We start from the raw sequence: 14,752 nt of genomic DNA, 5'->3' as shown, positions 1-14,752 counted from the left end.
CTGTGCAGAAGCAGCATCCCAGGCACTGGTTAAATTTTAATATAGAGCAGGCAGGTGCCCAGTGAACGGAGGAACCTACAGAGTCAGGGAGGGACTGGAAGATGTGGATTGCAGCCTTTCCATTCTGCATTAGTCCTGCAGTTGATCTACAACATGACAATTCCCCTCAACTACTCAAAAATCCAGGAAAGAATTTTAGTCCAACAGCTAAAATGAGATTTGGTACCAGAAGCCAGAATGCTCAAGAGGAAAGACACAAAAGGTACTCAAGAAAGGACAAAGTGGCTCCTATTACATGGAGAAGACAGGAGGTTGGGATGGGAGGTAGGAGGGTGGAAGAAAAGGCTATTAAATACCAGTGAGACCTGAGGGGGAGAGGCTGTGGGACACACAGTAAAAAGAGATCGCGATCATCAGAATTATTTGGTTTGTAAGATACATAACATTTGACTGCAGACAGTGACAAGGAAAAACATGAGGGCTAAGCAGAGACACATTGCCAGCCAGGCCAGCTGCCTACAGACAAGGTGACCAGGGTGTCCAAGAGAGCAGGGAAAACATAGAAGCTTCATTAAGGAGTCCAATGAATTCAAGGAGAAACGGCCTCTGCCTTTCCTGTAGCAGGGCCTTGCGTCTGCAATTGCCTCACAACAAGCCCAGCACAGCTGCTCACAGTCAGGCCGAGCCAACATGGAAATAATTCCAGGCAGCAGGAAAAGGATGGTGGATAAAGTTGATATGTGGCTGGATGCAGTCATACCCAGCCACACAAGTGGAAAAAAGAGGAAAAAGCAGAGAGGCTGTGCCCACACAGGCTGCATGGCAGCCTTTCCCTGAGAGGCTCCATGCAAGGGGGGTTCTCCTGCCACCTGAAGCAGCACAGCTTCAGAAACACACTCTTACTGGGTTTCGAGCCCAGACACACCACACAGGGTTCTCCCTTTGACTCTCTGGGGTGCACTGTTACCTCTGTTCAGAGGCTGAGGTATTTAAGATGATGCTGCATCAAGGAATAAAAAAGAAGTACAGAACGACTGAAAAGCTGGTAGTTTATTGCGTGGCTTCTGTAGGTGGAAGTGTATTGCAAACCATCTGACTACAGCCCTACCACTGCAAACTGGAGCTCAGCCATCAACAACCTTAAGCACTGACACACAAAAACCAAGCAGTTGAACACAGACCTCTACAACTACTAAGTCTGACTACACTAGGAGACCAAATTAATACACCTCTTCCCTTTATGAAGTCCTGGAAACTTAGTGTCTTGCTATTTCCTTTAATTTAACACACTTGTTTTAAAAATACTGGCTGTATTTATCTGGAACAAAATTTCTAAAAAAAAGAGGTGGGTTTTTTTTTCTCATTTGGCCTTAAAAGAATGGTGTTGATGCTGCAGAGCTCTTCCCTTGCTCCAAGTGAACACCAGGGACACATTTGAAGCAACTGTCCATCAAGTTTACCATATCTCTAAGTCTCTTGGGGGAAATAGTTTGTGCTGCTTAAATGGGAGTGCTATCAGTAAGCCAGAACCTTGCAGCAGATACACTGAGCATTCCTATTATTGAAGGTTATGAAAATTCAGATTGGGATGCTGAAAATAAAGTCCCTTGCTCTGGAATGGACTGTCAAATACAGCCCTCAGCTCCTCATTTAAAGAAGGTCACAATGAAAGAGGCCAGTGGGAATACAACAAGAGAAAATGGCCTCAAGTTGCCCCCCAGGAGAGGTTTAGATAGGATATTATGAAAAATTTCTTCACTGAAAAAGTTGTTCAAGCACTGGAAAAGGTTCCCAGGGAAGTGATGGAGCCACCATCCCTAAGGACATGGATATGTAGCACTTAGGGGGTTGTTTTAGTGGTGGGCTTGGCAGGGCTAGGTTAATGGTCAGACTTGATGATCTTACAGGTCTTTTCCAATATAGATGATTCTGTGATTAACTTGGCAGCAGGATTTCAGGGTCATCTGAGAGCTAATGCACCACTTTCTTAAGTAATTGAAGATCCCCACTCTCCTTCAAGCAGCACTACTTTTCATTTCTCCAAAATTAAATTAGGAAGACACCTACACAGTTTTCAGCTTAGTTCAGGAAGACATCTGGGTTTTCTGGTATGTCAGGCAGGATATGGATATAAAGTCCTGTCATGAACTCCTTCTCTCCATCTGATGGGAGCCCTGTAGCAATAAATACTGTCTGAAAGCCTGGTGATACAACAGACATGAGCTATAGCAGATATCTAAACTGCAGATAATATGCTTGAAGGGGCGGGAATGGGTTATTTCTCAGAAATTATCCATTGAATAAATAAGTTGATGAGGTTGTGTTGTTTTAAGAATCCACAGACACTCCCAATGTGGAATTGCTCCGTTGGAGCCAAGGGCTGATCTGTACCCTGGCAGGGTGATGCTGATGTCCTGATTTACAGCTGACAACAGCTGTTAGCAAGATGTTGGTCTGGCTGGCCTGGAGAGCATTGCTTCCCGTGTGTCTTCAGCAGCTTGTCCAGGCAGCCTCTGGGATGTGCCCTCGAGACTTCCAAAGGCTGCTTCCAAAGGCTCCACGGCTGGAGGGGTGTGGTGGCAGCTCTGATGAAGAGCAGTGATGGCCACTGTAAGATGTAGCTGCTTTCCTGGTGAGCTGCCTCCATCAGCTGCTTGTATAGAGCTCTGCTCCTGGCCAGGGCTTCCCTCAGTATCCTTCTCAGCTTCCCAGTGTTTCCCTTCCAGACATCTGTTTTTCTTAATGGTCTGGGAACTGTACACAGCTTGTCAAGCTCCCCCAAATTAATTGGTGCCTCTCTGTGTGTACTTCCAGGCCTTCTTCTGGGGAGCTCTTGCTGCTCTAGGAGAGTAAGCGGTGAGCTAATGGAGGAACAACCAGCAAAACCTCCCAGGCTGCCCACAGGACAGGAGACAGGAAATAGTGCAGTCTGTAGGGCAAGTGCTCTGCTCTCACATGAGCAAGGAATTCAAGACTAAGACACAGAGTGGAGAGATGGCCAGGAAGGCTGGACCTGCATGTGTATTACTTCAGTGGGGAAAGAAAGGTATAAACCATGTTTATCATATTGTGTCTTGAAATAAATCATTATTTTATGCCATCTCAGCCACAGTGCTCCTTTAAGCCACTTGCTGTAGCTTCAGACACGATGGGAGGCTCTACCCTGCTCTCACCTGCAGACCTTTTGGAGACCCTTGGGAAGTTGCTCTGTAAGAAATGAGCTGAGCCAATGGAACAGCCCCTGCAGCAGAAAAGGTCACAACCCAATGGATCTTCTCCCTTGGTTGCCTCACAGTGGTTCAGGAAAAAAGCCCTGCTTTTAGCAGAGCCTGAAAAAAAAAAGATGAATTTCAACATGAGGAGGCTCAGACTCAAGATGCTTCAGGTGGGATGAGGAAGGGATTGCTCTTGGCCTAATGAGTGGTTAAAGAGGAAAAACTTTAGGCAAGTGCATATACAAAAGGCATAAATTATCTAATCTGAAGCTATTCAGAAGGTTAAATTAGAAACTGAAATCATTGAACTGTCAAAGAAAGTGAACAGAGAATGCAAGATGCAGGGACAGCTCAAAATACTTCTGATAAATGCTGTAAGTAGACTGTGGTACCTCCCCATTTAAACTCAGAAACAGCCTAGTTGGAGCAGCACAGGGATTCAAACTCCTCTTAATTTATCAGGCTGGGAACAGAAAATCAGAAGGGTAAATGAGCCTCCACAGAGCTTCCAACTACAGAGGCTTCCAGACTCATCAGTTAGAACTGCGCTATCTTTGTAACACATTGCTATTAAATTAGGTCTACACTGGATACAGGCAGGACAGAGAAGGAGGTTCATATTTATCTAAGCTAGGAATTTAGTCTAAAAAGGTACACAGATATGGAGTGGAGAAAAGTGATAGCAAGCACTCTGCTGGCAGTCAGCTTGAGGTGTGAATGCTGAGCTATACCCACAGAGATGTCTTGTTAGCTGGACCCTGGAGGGCTCAGTGGCCCCAGTAGCACTCAGGACCTGGGTCTGCAAAGCTGTTTTCCCGCCCTTTGGCTTCATCCAGAGTCTCCAGCCTGCAAGACTCCTGAAAACTGGGCCAAACACTGGGAAAATGTAGCCAGGCAGCTGTAATTTGCTGTTATGTTTGAAAATGCCTGAGTTTTCAGCCCAGTCTGGATCGGCCATAATGATGCATTGGAAATTTAGTCTTTTCCACAGGTAAACAACTCACCTATATACCCTAAGGAAAATGCACACAAGCAACTCCTGAGCTGCAGCTTGGCCTTTGACATAGATTATTTTTTGGTGAAGTGAAAAAGATAATGATCTCTGTTTCTGAGTAAAACTGCTCATAAAATTCTCCCAAAATGCTTTAACAGAGAAACCCAGTGTTCGTAAGTGCTTTGAAACACTCTACCTCTACTTCAGAGCTTCATTTCTTTTACCTGCTGGCTGATTGGACCTCATTTACATATTCTTTTTCTCTGGCAAGAAGAGGAACTAAAGTTCCTTCAGCCTCAGGCACAGTTTCCCCAGGTTCAAGCTGGGCCACCGGAACCAGGTGTCCAGGAAGTGTGGGCTCAGTGCCTGCACAACACTAGCTCAGTGAGTGAATCAGCACTAGGAAGCTCTGGCCAGCAAGGCCCTGAATTCACAGGTGCTGAGAAGAAAAATTAAATTCAACTTTTGATCTCTGGAATCACTGGAACGATCCAGTGATTTTTCAGTACCTTAGTTGGCTATGACAGGGTGATGTAAAATGTGAGAATGAAGTCCTGATGCGAGTGGAAAAGGCAACTTTGCATTGAGCTGGGAGAGGAAAGACACAGTGCTAAGATTGTTTCTTTTTTGTAGGAGTAATCAGTGTGTCCAGGAATACATCCCTTTTCTTCCACTCTGTGCTCTTCACAGGCCACTGCTGTCTGGAGCACCATGTTTGTTTGCACAGAGCCTCTCTGCCTCTAACTGGGAATGAACACCTTCAAACTGGGAATGGCAACCCTGGGTTCTCATGGAGGGACAGGGTTGACAACTCCATGCACCTTGTAAAGACTAAATGGGAAACCAAATTAGACTGTACACATTTCACAAATTTAACATGCCCTCTCTGCAAGGCCCAAGGGAAGCCTGGCACACCAGCTCAAGTGTGTGTCTATGAAAACAGGGCATGTTTCATCTGAACTTACATCAGGAGGAACATGGCACTCAGCAGAAAGGTATTTCAAGATGATTGACTTGAGTAAGCCATGACTGCTGCTGCAGTATGCAGTTTTAAAGGATAAAGAAATCCATTCTAAAAACAGGAAGAAAGAATAAAAATAAATTGGTTTTGTGTTTTACACATGCTATAAAATTACCATTCCCAGACTCTTGCAGATGTGATGTCAATTTATTTTGACCTGAGCTTCCCACAGGCAGAAGTTTGCTGTGCTTGAACAATGCACTGCAGCAGGGAGGAATCATAAACACTTTTTGGGCCTGATGCTGAATAGCCACTGGTTTCTCCTAGCAGCCCACATGTGGAAGAACTGCAGAAGCAGCATGGTGCTGCCTCTCTGGTGGCCCTATCAGTACCACTAACCTGAATACAACTGAAGACTGCTTCTTATCTTTCTACCACTCAGTCCAGTCTATTTTTGAATCATTCATGGGAAAAAGATTTTCTACTACATTTGGTTTCCACTACACTACTCCAAACCATGCCAGACCTCACTGGTAGAAATCTTTCCCGCTATTTGGTGAGATATAAATCTTTCCTTTAATTGGATCCCATTATTCCCAGGCATACTGCTTTTTCCCATGCACTAACAAATTCTGTTTCCTCTTTTTTCTAAAACAGTTTTACAGTACTGTCCTCAGACTCCCTGCAAAGCCACACTGACTTGTTAAACTCCAATCTTCTGAGGGAGGCAGAATTCCCTCTCCTTCGCATTTTTGTGCCTTTCTGTGCACAAGAAGTCACTGGTCTGGACTCTTTAGATATCCAGGCTTTCCAAACCACACACGTTAATTCTCTGTGCATTTGAGAAGCCTGGGATGAACAAGAGCTTTGTTGAAGCTGGCAGTGGTAAACCAATATCCTCTGCAGATTAGCCACCAGTCATCCACACTGACCAAAACTCTGTGTGCATCTCATTAGAAAGGGTAAGCAGGTGTATTTGCATATGCAAAAAAACCAGCTTACAAGTTTGCTACCTGTTCTATAGGTGTGGGAACTTAGGGCAAACTACTACATATAGTGTTTGAGCTCTTTTAAAATCTGGTGATGAATAATGAAGAAAAAGCCATACATGTAAATATGCTGTAAATCTCGCAAGGGAGGTGTGGGACATTGTTTGCAGAAGACTTCCAGAAACACCTTCAGCAAGTGATGTGCTTGAATCTGACAAAAATTGGGTGCAGCCTCTTTTCTTGTCTTTCTGAAAAGTGGCACTAATGGGGCAGATAAGGCTTATCCTCACCAGTACATTACCGGGACCCAGATACTGGTGGTAAGATACAAAGATACAACTCAGATTTTATGTAAAAGCATTTCTGGCATGACACTACATAGCTGGATACATTGTGACCTGCATTAAGTGTGACTTAAATCCATCCCTAGGTGAGATTCTGTAGGGAAAAGGTGCCCTGAGCCTCTGTCACAACAAGGCGTGAAGCAACTCTGCAGTGAGTGTGTAATAACAACTTCTCCTTGCACAACAGCTCTGCCCTCCCTAGACCACACTCAAGGCCGCTGTTTGCAAAGCACCAAACAAGGTCCTCCAAAGTGGTTTCCTTGCAGCTGGGTTCAGCTGCCAGCTCAGGCCCCGGATTCACAAATTCGGGCTGCAGAGCTGTTGTTTTAGAAAAGGAGCATCTGCGTCTCTAAAACACCTCTGTTAACAGACCAAAGTGGAAACAGAATGGAAAACCAACCCCAGTTTGTGTGGGCTGGTTCATTTCCATGATAAAAACCAGCAAGTTTCCAAGCAGCATCTATTGATAAAGCAGTGCTGATGTTTTCCCCTGTTCTTCAGATAAGCAGCTCCTGGGAATGTATGAGAAGGTATGCATGATATGCTGCCCAACTGCAAAGCATCCTGCCAATTAGACTGTGGAGCATAGGACAAAAGGCGTTTCCAAAATGCTGTCACCACGGCTTGGGAAACTCAGACAACCAAACTGGGGAGTAAGGAGAGGTTCAGAAGAATTCTCCCTCTCTGGTGACACAGAAAAAGCCTTAATTCCATTTATTCTGAGGTCTCTGCTAGGTGGAAGAAAGGGCTGCGGCACAGCCATGGGGCTTGGTTTTGCTGTTTCCTGTCCTTCGAGAGGGAGGCCTCCAGTCACAGGGATGTGGAAGTCTGGCAAGCCAGATCCTTTCCAGGACTCTTTGCTGCAGACATGCTATTTACTCTCAAGCAGGTCCCAAAACCGCCCAGACCTGAGGGGTAAAATGGGGTCATATAGTACCTCTCCCAGTTTACTTAAATACTCTTCCCTTTTTTTTCACGGACACACTGCATGAATGTGTAATTTTGATGGGTTTGAGAGGAAATACCAAAAACAAGTGTACTTGACATTGAACCACTCTGCTAAGCAAAAAGAAAAAAAGAATAGGGGAAAAACAACGCTAACTTTTAGAATGAAAACCAATCATCAGAGCTTCCTGAGAAAGCTCTGCTTCCTGGCAGAGCTAACCATGGTATAATGCACGTTCGTAATCTCCACAGCTGCCAGGGTGGGCAGAGTCCTCTCTCAGCCCAGCTCACCTCCTGTCCTGCTGCTCTGAGGATCAGGATGGTCACAGATTTCAGCCCCCCTCATCTGCAAAGTACCCATTCCTATATCACCTCCAATGCAGTCCCCTTGGGTGTTGTCTCCTCAGTGCAGTTTTCCTAAGGACAGGGTGAGTGCTGCCCAGGAGGTTGCCCAGAAGGGTGAAGTGAGCAGAGAACTGCCCTCAGCCCTGGGAAAGCTTTGCCTCTGCTGGGTCAGTGCACCAACAGGAAAAATGGAGATCTAGCAGGAGTAGTTGCAGAAAAGCGACATGGCAATGGAGATGTCACAAATTAAATGACATCTGTTGGCAGGCACAAAGAAGGGGGGAGCCTTCCCAAAATACACCTGGCTGCTGCACCTCTGCACGCCTGCAGCTTACAGAACCCATTACACTATAGGGAGCCACTCAAGTAAAATTCAGTCTTGGATTGTTTCCCTTTGCTCTGCAAGTAAAGTTCAAGTGTCTCTATGCTCCCAAGCCCCTACAGAGAGGCTGGGAAGAGGAATGCCATGACTGCTGTGGAATATAGGCTGCAGAAAGCCACAAGCACTTTCAGTGGATGCCTTAACTCACAACATCTGCAGCAAGGTTTGGGAACCCACAAGCCATGGGAATTAGACAGCTTGGGCCAAATCTGAAGATGTAAACTAACAAACCAACACAAAAATTTCTAATACTTTCTGTACCATAAGTGCAAAGAATGTTTAGTGGCTGCTTTTCTTTACAAGTGGCTTAGCTTTACCCAGTGCAGTTTTTTACATTTTTGATATGAACTCATGTTAACAATCTGTGGTATAAACTTCATTATTTCTTTTAATTTGCCGTAACTCCGGAAAGCAAACTGATTGTCAAATCTATTTTGCATCAAGAAGATGGGCCAAAAAAACCCCTCAAACAACAAAACAAAACACTGAAGATCACAAAATCATGTCAACTGCAAGGGCGGGGTGTTGCTGCCTTTTTCTCCCTCTTTAGGATCTTAAATAGTTTTCGTTACTGCTTTTAATGTGGCACATTCCTGACAGCAGGATGGCTAACACCATAGGTACTAGTCCCTAAGTAGCAGCAACTGAAACTAACCCCTTTAAGAAAGAGATCCCAACTATCTTTCTTCTGTGGGTTTTTCAAAACTAGGGTCTTCCTGCCAGGGACGTGATGGAAATCAGCTGGCTAGGTCAGCCCTCTGCCCTTTTCCTCCTAATGCTGGTAATCCTCATGTGTCCCATTAGAGCAAAGAGCTTGCCAGTTATGCCAGCAGGAAAGCAGGGAGCAGCTCTGCCTGCCACTGATGAAGCAAACAGGGGAATGACAGGACTCCTCTCGTTCCTGCTGCACAGGATCATTAAACCTGGTTTTAAAGAAAAAAGTCTCTGGTGACCCTTTGTGTCCTGCCTGTGAAAAGCCCTTGGGAAGAAACAGAGAAGAGAATCAGCTCGTGAGAAATCAAGCTCTTGCTCTTGGCTCTATTTTAGTCTAATATCTTCTTAACTTTGGGACATTAAGCACTTTTTTTGAGGCTTGGGGAAAGACCAAGCACACTACTTATAAAATATTTTGGACATTGAGATGTTTTAAAAATAAGAATGGATTCAGCAATTTAAGATGACCAAAAAAAAAAAAACCAGGTAACACACCCAGGAAAAGGTGGGAAATAGAGGTAAAGGAACAGAAACAAGAGCAGGGAGCTCTTAGGTCAGATACTTCAGAGAAGCTTCCTGGCCACCTGACCTTCCACATGTGTCTCCAAAAAGGAAATGGCAGGTGTGTTCCTTTCTACTCTACAGAGACAACAGAAAATACTCGAGGGGCACAATCCTTTGTGTGTAGAGAGGAGAGGGGATGAGGGAGAGTGTCTTCAACATGCCAAAATACCTGTTTCAGCCCTAAATTATAACAAATTAGGAGCTCAATTCCCCCTCCCCTCTGAAACATTAGAGGATACTACAGTGAAAAAGAATAAAATAAATGTTAACAGTGACTGACCTAGGCTCTGTCAAACCTGAAAACCCTTGTAAAGCCAAACATTTTTCATGTCACGTAAGTAGTCTGTGCTGAGCTGGTTCCACCACTGCTTGATCCTTCTCCACCCCAAAATCTATTTAGATAATTCAGTTAAGGACATTTTTTGTAACAAACGCACCTGAACAGGCCAAATCTTTAACCCTTGTCTGTGGGGCAGGTCAGCACAGATAACAAGGATGGTGATGTTAGCCCCTGGGTGTTATCACAATTGCCCAGCTGAGTTATGCACTGGAATTCTTCAAAGAAAACTGAAGTGGTGCTTGAAGCACTGTTCCCTGGCTCTGCTGAGTGTCCCCTGCTACTGGGGCTGCATCCACGCAGAAAAAGGCTTATCTGGGAAGATAATATAAAGTGTTTAGTAAGGTCTCTGTTTAGCAGAGAGAAATACCAAATGTCCTCTTTCATAATTTGATGTTTTGCCAATGTTGTAATCACCTTTCTATTTCCTGTGCCCCTCCTAAAAATAAATATTCCTTTTCCCTTGCCACTTTAAAAAACTGAAAAGCTCACAAATCCAGCCTGACATGACCAAAGTAAACACCACCATCCCCATTTTAAATGAATGGGACAGGAGGCAGAGGGAGGTGAAATGCCTTGCCCAATAGAGTGTTACACAGGAGAAGGCTTGAACATAAAGTCCAGGGAAGCCAGACTCCTGTCCACCAGCCATGTGCCCACCCTGAGACATGAGATCCAACTCTCCTGGAGCACAGGGTACACAGAGAAAAAGAGACAGAAAACCCTCGGGGGATGTGCTACTCTTCTACCTCGCTCAAACACAGGTTCTCAGGTCCCCTTCCCTGACCCAAAATGTTCTATTGATAAGGAAAATGAGACCTCCCAATCCACATGGGACAGGAGCTACACACAGTTGCGGGTGTGAATCACAAGAGCTGCCGCACGGGTTGGGAAGGAACCAACCCCAAGGAGCTTGGAAGGCTTGTTCTCTTATGTCGCCACTCTTAATGACTCCTTAAAACCTCCTTTCGAAATGATACCTTTTAAAATCTAACACACAAACCACACCTCGGAGACTAATAAGTAAATGGCAGTTCTTCCTCGTTCCCCTTTCACAGAGGTAATTTCTTCCCAAACCATCCCCCTGCTTTCCAAATCTGGACTAAAACCTGCAAAAGAGTCTGAGGTGCACGACAGGAGTTGGGGTGGGAGGAAAGAGACCTTTATCTGAACCCCAGCTAAAAGATATTTTGAAGCTGCCTTCAGGGAGAAATTGCTTTGCAAGGTGGAGCTAAAACAGATCGCGGAGCCAGTCACAAGCTAGTGGAAATAAAAAAGTTTTCTTTACCTCCATGTCCTGCAAGAAGAGAGGTGTCCTCGGGGCAATCTTTCTTCCCCACCCCTTTCCCTGTTATCTGTGGGAAAAGTTCAGCCGAGCCAGAGCAGAGCCGTGCCGCCGTGGAGGGCTGGGAGATCCCAGCTGCTGTTCAGCCCGAGCTGACAGAGCCCGGAGAGTGGCCCTTCGCTACGAACAAGGAAGAAGGGCGGGTGGGTGAGAGGAAGGGAGGGAGGGAGGGGAGAGGAGGGGGAGGCAAGGCAATCAGGGTTTAAATTTAGACACAAATCTAAACAGATACTGTCCTTCCCGGAGCGCTGAGCTCGTGAGACAACAAGCAACAAGCTCTGCCTCTGCGCCCAAACTTGGGGACACCGCATGTGCATTTCCTCTCCCTTTTTCTCTCTCCTCCTTCCTATTTTCTATCACCTTATCTTTATTCCCCTCCCACCCCTCCGTTTAGTCTCTACTTCTCTCCAATTCTGGCAGTTCCTGCCTTGCTATCTCTGCTTCGATCTCTCTCCGCTGTCCACACTTCCCTCTCCCAAGCTGCAGGGTCTCTTGCTTGTTTGTTTGTGAGGAGAGAATCCCTTTCCTTCTAACTGCAGCTTTCCTTTCTCTTCCTTCGTTTCGGTAATTTCACTCGGCAATGAACTGTCTTTAGAAAGGCAGAATAGGAGGAGAGCGAGGGTGATTATTTGGCTTGAGCAGAATTTAAGGCGTTGTCCTGGTGCGCGGCTGGGACTGCCAGGAAGGACAAATATCTACTGGGTGATCCCGCAGGGAGAAGACGGGGCTTAATTGTGGGCACTAGCACAGAGTCCCCATGCAAGGTTGTCACTGTCCAGCCGTAAAGCAGGACCAGCTCTTTCCACCTTGAATTTGTGTCTCACACCGTCGGGTCAGAAGGTGCGGGTTGTTCTCCCCTCCCTTCGCAGGGATGGACAGACTTGTGCACTGAAGTGAGAAGCTTCCGTGGTGGTAGAGAAATTCAGATGGGGAAAAACATCTGAATGTTTTTCCGGAATGTTTTTGCTTCAGTTTCCCTTTCCACGCCGATCACAGTGTTGTAAACCGGACGTCTCTTTTAGCAACTGTTTGCATATGCTCCTTCCCAAAGCATTTCAGTCCCCACCTCTCGAGAGCAGGGTGGTGCAGAGGAATTTGGAAACGCTCCCTTTGTCTTGTGCTGGCTTCCTCGCTTTGAGTGCAGCTGCAAAGTGACACAATGTCATATCGTCATTTTGGCTCGATACCTTGGGGGCAGAAGAGAGTTAAAGCATGTTTTCTAGAAGGGATGCATATTTCTCCTTTGCAGCGTTTCACAAGTCCCTGCTGGCTGTGGCTGAAAACGCTCCAGCATGGATTTAAATGTGAGCATCATGATATCCCAGCTCCCTGTTACTGATAGTGGCTCTTCCAGTGTAGTTAACTGTTGCTGTCCTGCATGCTGCAGGACTTCTGTGGAATTTGCAGATTTAAATAGTGATCCAATTATCTCCCAGATTCAATATACAATAGTCACTCTGTCCTTAACCAAAAGAATGATAGGCTGAGTTGCTGCAATCTGGAGATTGGGCAAGAGGACTAATTAATCTTCTGTTGTTGAAACACTGGATTAGATGGATTAGATGAAACCCCTCAGCTGTAAGCAACCAAAAGATGCTGCAACTGTAGATATAAGAAAATAAAATCTCAAATAAATATGAAAATGGAACTACCACTTGTTTGGAAATCCTAGTGATTTCTTCAAGTCCTGACAATGGTACATTAGGACAGGGAATAGAAACTGAACTGAGAAATAGGGTTGAGGCAGGGGGGGCAGGATTCTTCTACTGCTCATGCTTTGCCTGCTGTGGGGACAGCAGGAGGATTTCAAGCTGAGGGATTTCACTGGACATGGGTTGCAAGTGTTGTTTTCTAGATATCTGCCATGTAACACACCGTCAAAGTCACACCTCCCATAACTGTTTCCTGCTGCTCAGGGACTGTTTCAGTATTTTCTTTCTGCTGTGCAGAGGAAACCATTTGCTTAGGTATACAGAAAAGGAAACTGCTAGGGAGAGGCAGTATTACTTCTCCCATATTAGTAAAGCAAAAGCTGTTGCAGCTGCCCCACCACAATTCTTCACTCCATTTATTTCTGCCTCCAAGTATCTTGCCACAAAGCAAACCTTTTCTGCCTGCTGGATTCAGAAATGCCATTGCTCTGGGCATGGTACGCAGTACTCGGAGCATTTTTATCATTTTGTCTGTAATTTTGACACTTTTCAATGCTAAATCTTCCTTCCTAAAGGAGCAAGAGGCAAAAAGAAATATGGTGTCTGTTTTTCTCCAGACAGGAAGACATGAGGTGTGGATTTGTTCTTCTCTCTCTTGTTTCTGGATTGAAAACCACTAGAAACTCTAAACAAATAACCCACATGCTTTAGCTGCAAGACCTCTGAAACAAACCTTATTAAGGGAGGTTCTACAGAGAAACTGGGTGTTTCACATGATGTGCATTTGCAAGTATTTGGAGGTATCTTTGAGGATGACTCTTTGCATCCTTCTGTATATCCCTGCTTACAAAGCTGGGATGTAGCAGTGTCTATGAGACTAACTTGTCTTACATCAAAAAAAAAGTTCTACATCTGTTGTGCTCTGCAGGAAAAAAAAATATAGTCATCACTAGTGCCATTAAAACAGGCTCTGGGGGGAAATTTCATTTGACTGAGAAAATGCTTCAGTTGTGGCCCCCTGGATTTTGCAGCTTCCTGTCTGATTCTTTTCAGGATATGTGAGGCCAACACAGCAAGTTTGCTTCAGAAGAAATGACTGGCACTCCTGCTACAGGCAGCACGTGGGGGAGAGGTGCAAGGAACTCCTTCATCCTGGCATTCCTTCAAAACAGGTGGTGTAAGGGGTTCTGCCATGCTTGGAAACACCATGGGCAACATTTGCTGGCTCCTTGCATTATGAAGGATGGGGAATGGAGCCTCTGCAGGGTGCTCAGAGGGAGCAACAAAAAGGAAATGCAGAGACACAGCTATGCTTTACTTAAAAACCAGTTAGTTAAAAGTGCATTGGAGGGCATCTGAAATTTTGTCTCTGGTGTTTGTGTCCGTGCAGTTTGGGCGTGTCTGCTTAGCTGCCAAATCTGGGAAGGTATGTTTGTCATCGTGGTGGGAGAGCGAAGGGTGGAGGTAGCTGTGGGTTCCTGCAAGACAGATTGCAATTCTGTGCTTTGTTAAGACATTTGTTGAGGGTTTTAGTACAGCTCACCTGTCAGTGCCAGTATCTGAGGTCGTTCTGTCCACCTCTCTGCCTGGCCTTGGCTGCTGTTACCCACATCCTTTCCTGGAATTCACACCACTAACCATCAGCTGTTACTATATTGGGCTTTTGACCTCCTGAAAATGGGGTTTCAACCCTTTCTGTTCCCGCTCAAGCAGCTCAATTCTCAACTTAAAAAAAAAGGAGGGGATAAGGTAACCTCCAAAGAAACAACATTTGCATTTAAAAGATCAATCAACTCGAAAATACGACATCCTGTTTCTGGTTGCCTTTACACATCAGTCTGTCACTTGGCAGCCCAACAGGAAGCGAACGTGAGCAGCATTTTTCTATGGGAAACTCAGTTTTTGAGCCCACCCTTTGCTAAGCCTGCCCTGAGCTGCCTGCCCGTGGCCCTCAGCACAAAACCA

The 14,752-nt window shown here is 45.4% G+C and overlaps 1 protein-coding gene across 3 annotated transcripts in view; it reads right to left on the bottom strand.

Moving 5' to 3' along the window:
* Positions 1-11,302, bottom strand: part of RCSD1 (RCSD domain containing 1) — a 30,447-nt gene extending 19,145 nt beyond the window's left edge. For 2 of the 3 annotated variants that reach the window (XM_084226158.1, XM_084226157.1), the window contains exon 1: positions 11,079-11,302. In XM_084226158.1, coding sequence (XP_084082284.1) covers positions 11,079-11,084 — 6 coding nt within the window. In that variant the 5' untranslated portion in view covers positions 11,085-11,302. The remainder of the gene's footprint in view (positions 1-11,078) is intronic. The other variant, XM_084226156.1, reaches the window with a different exon arrangement.
* Positions 11,303-14,752: the final 3,450 nt, after the last annotated feature.

The sequence above is a fragment of the Fringilla coelebs genome (genome assembly GCF_963513975.1).
Source record: "Fringilla coelebs genome assembly, chromosome: 2".
NCBI lineage: Eukaryota > Metazoa > Chordata > Aves > Passeriformes > Fringillidae > Fringilla > Fringilla coelebs.
Note: the sequence above shows the minus strand (reverse complement) of the source record. Positions and strands in the feature narration are given on the sequence as shown.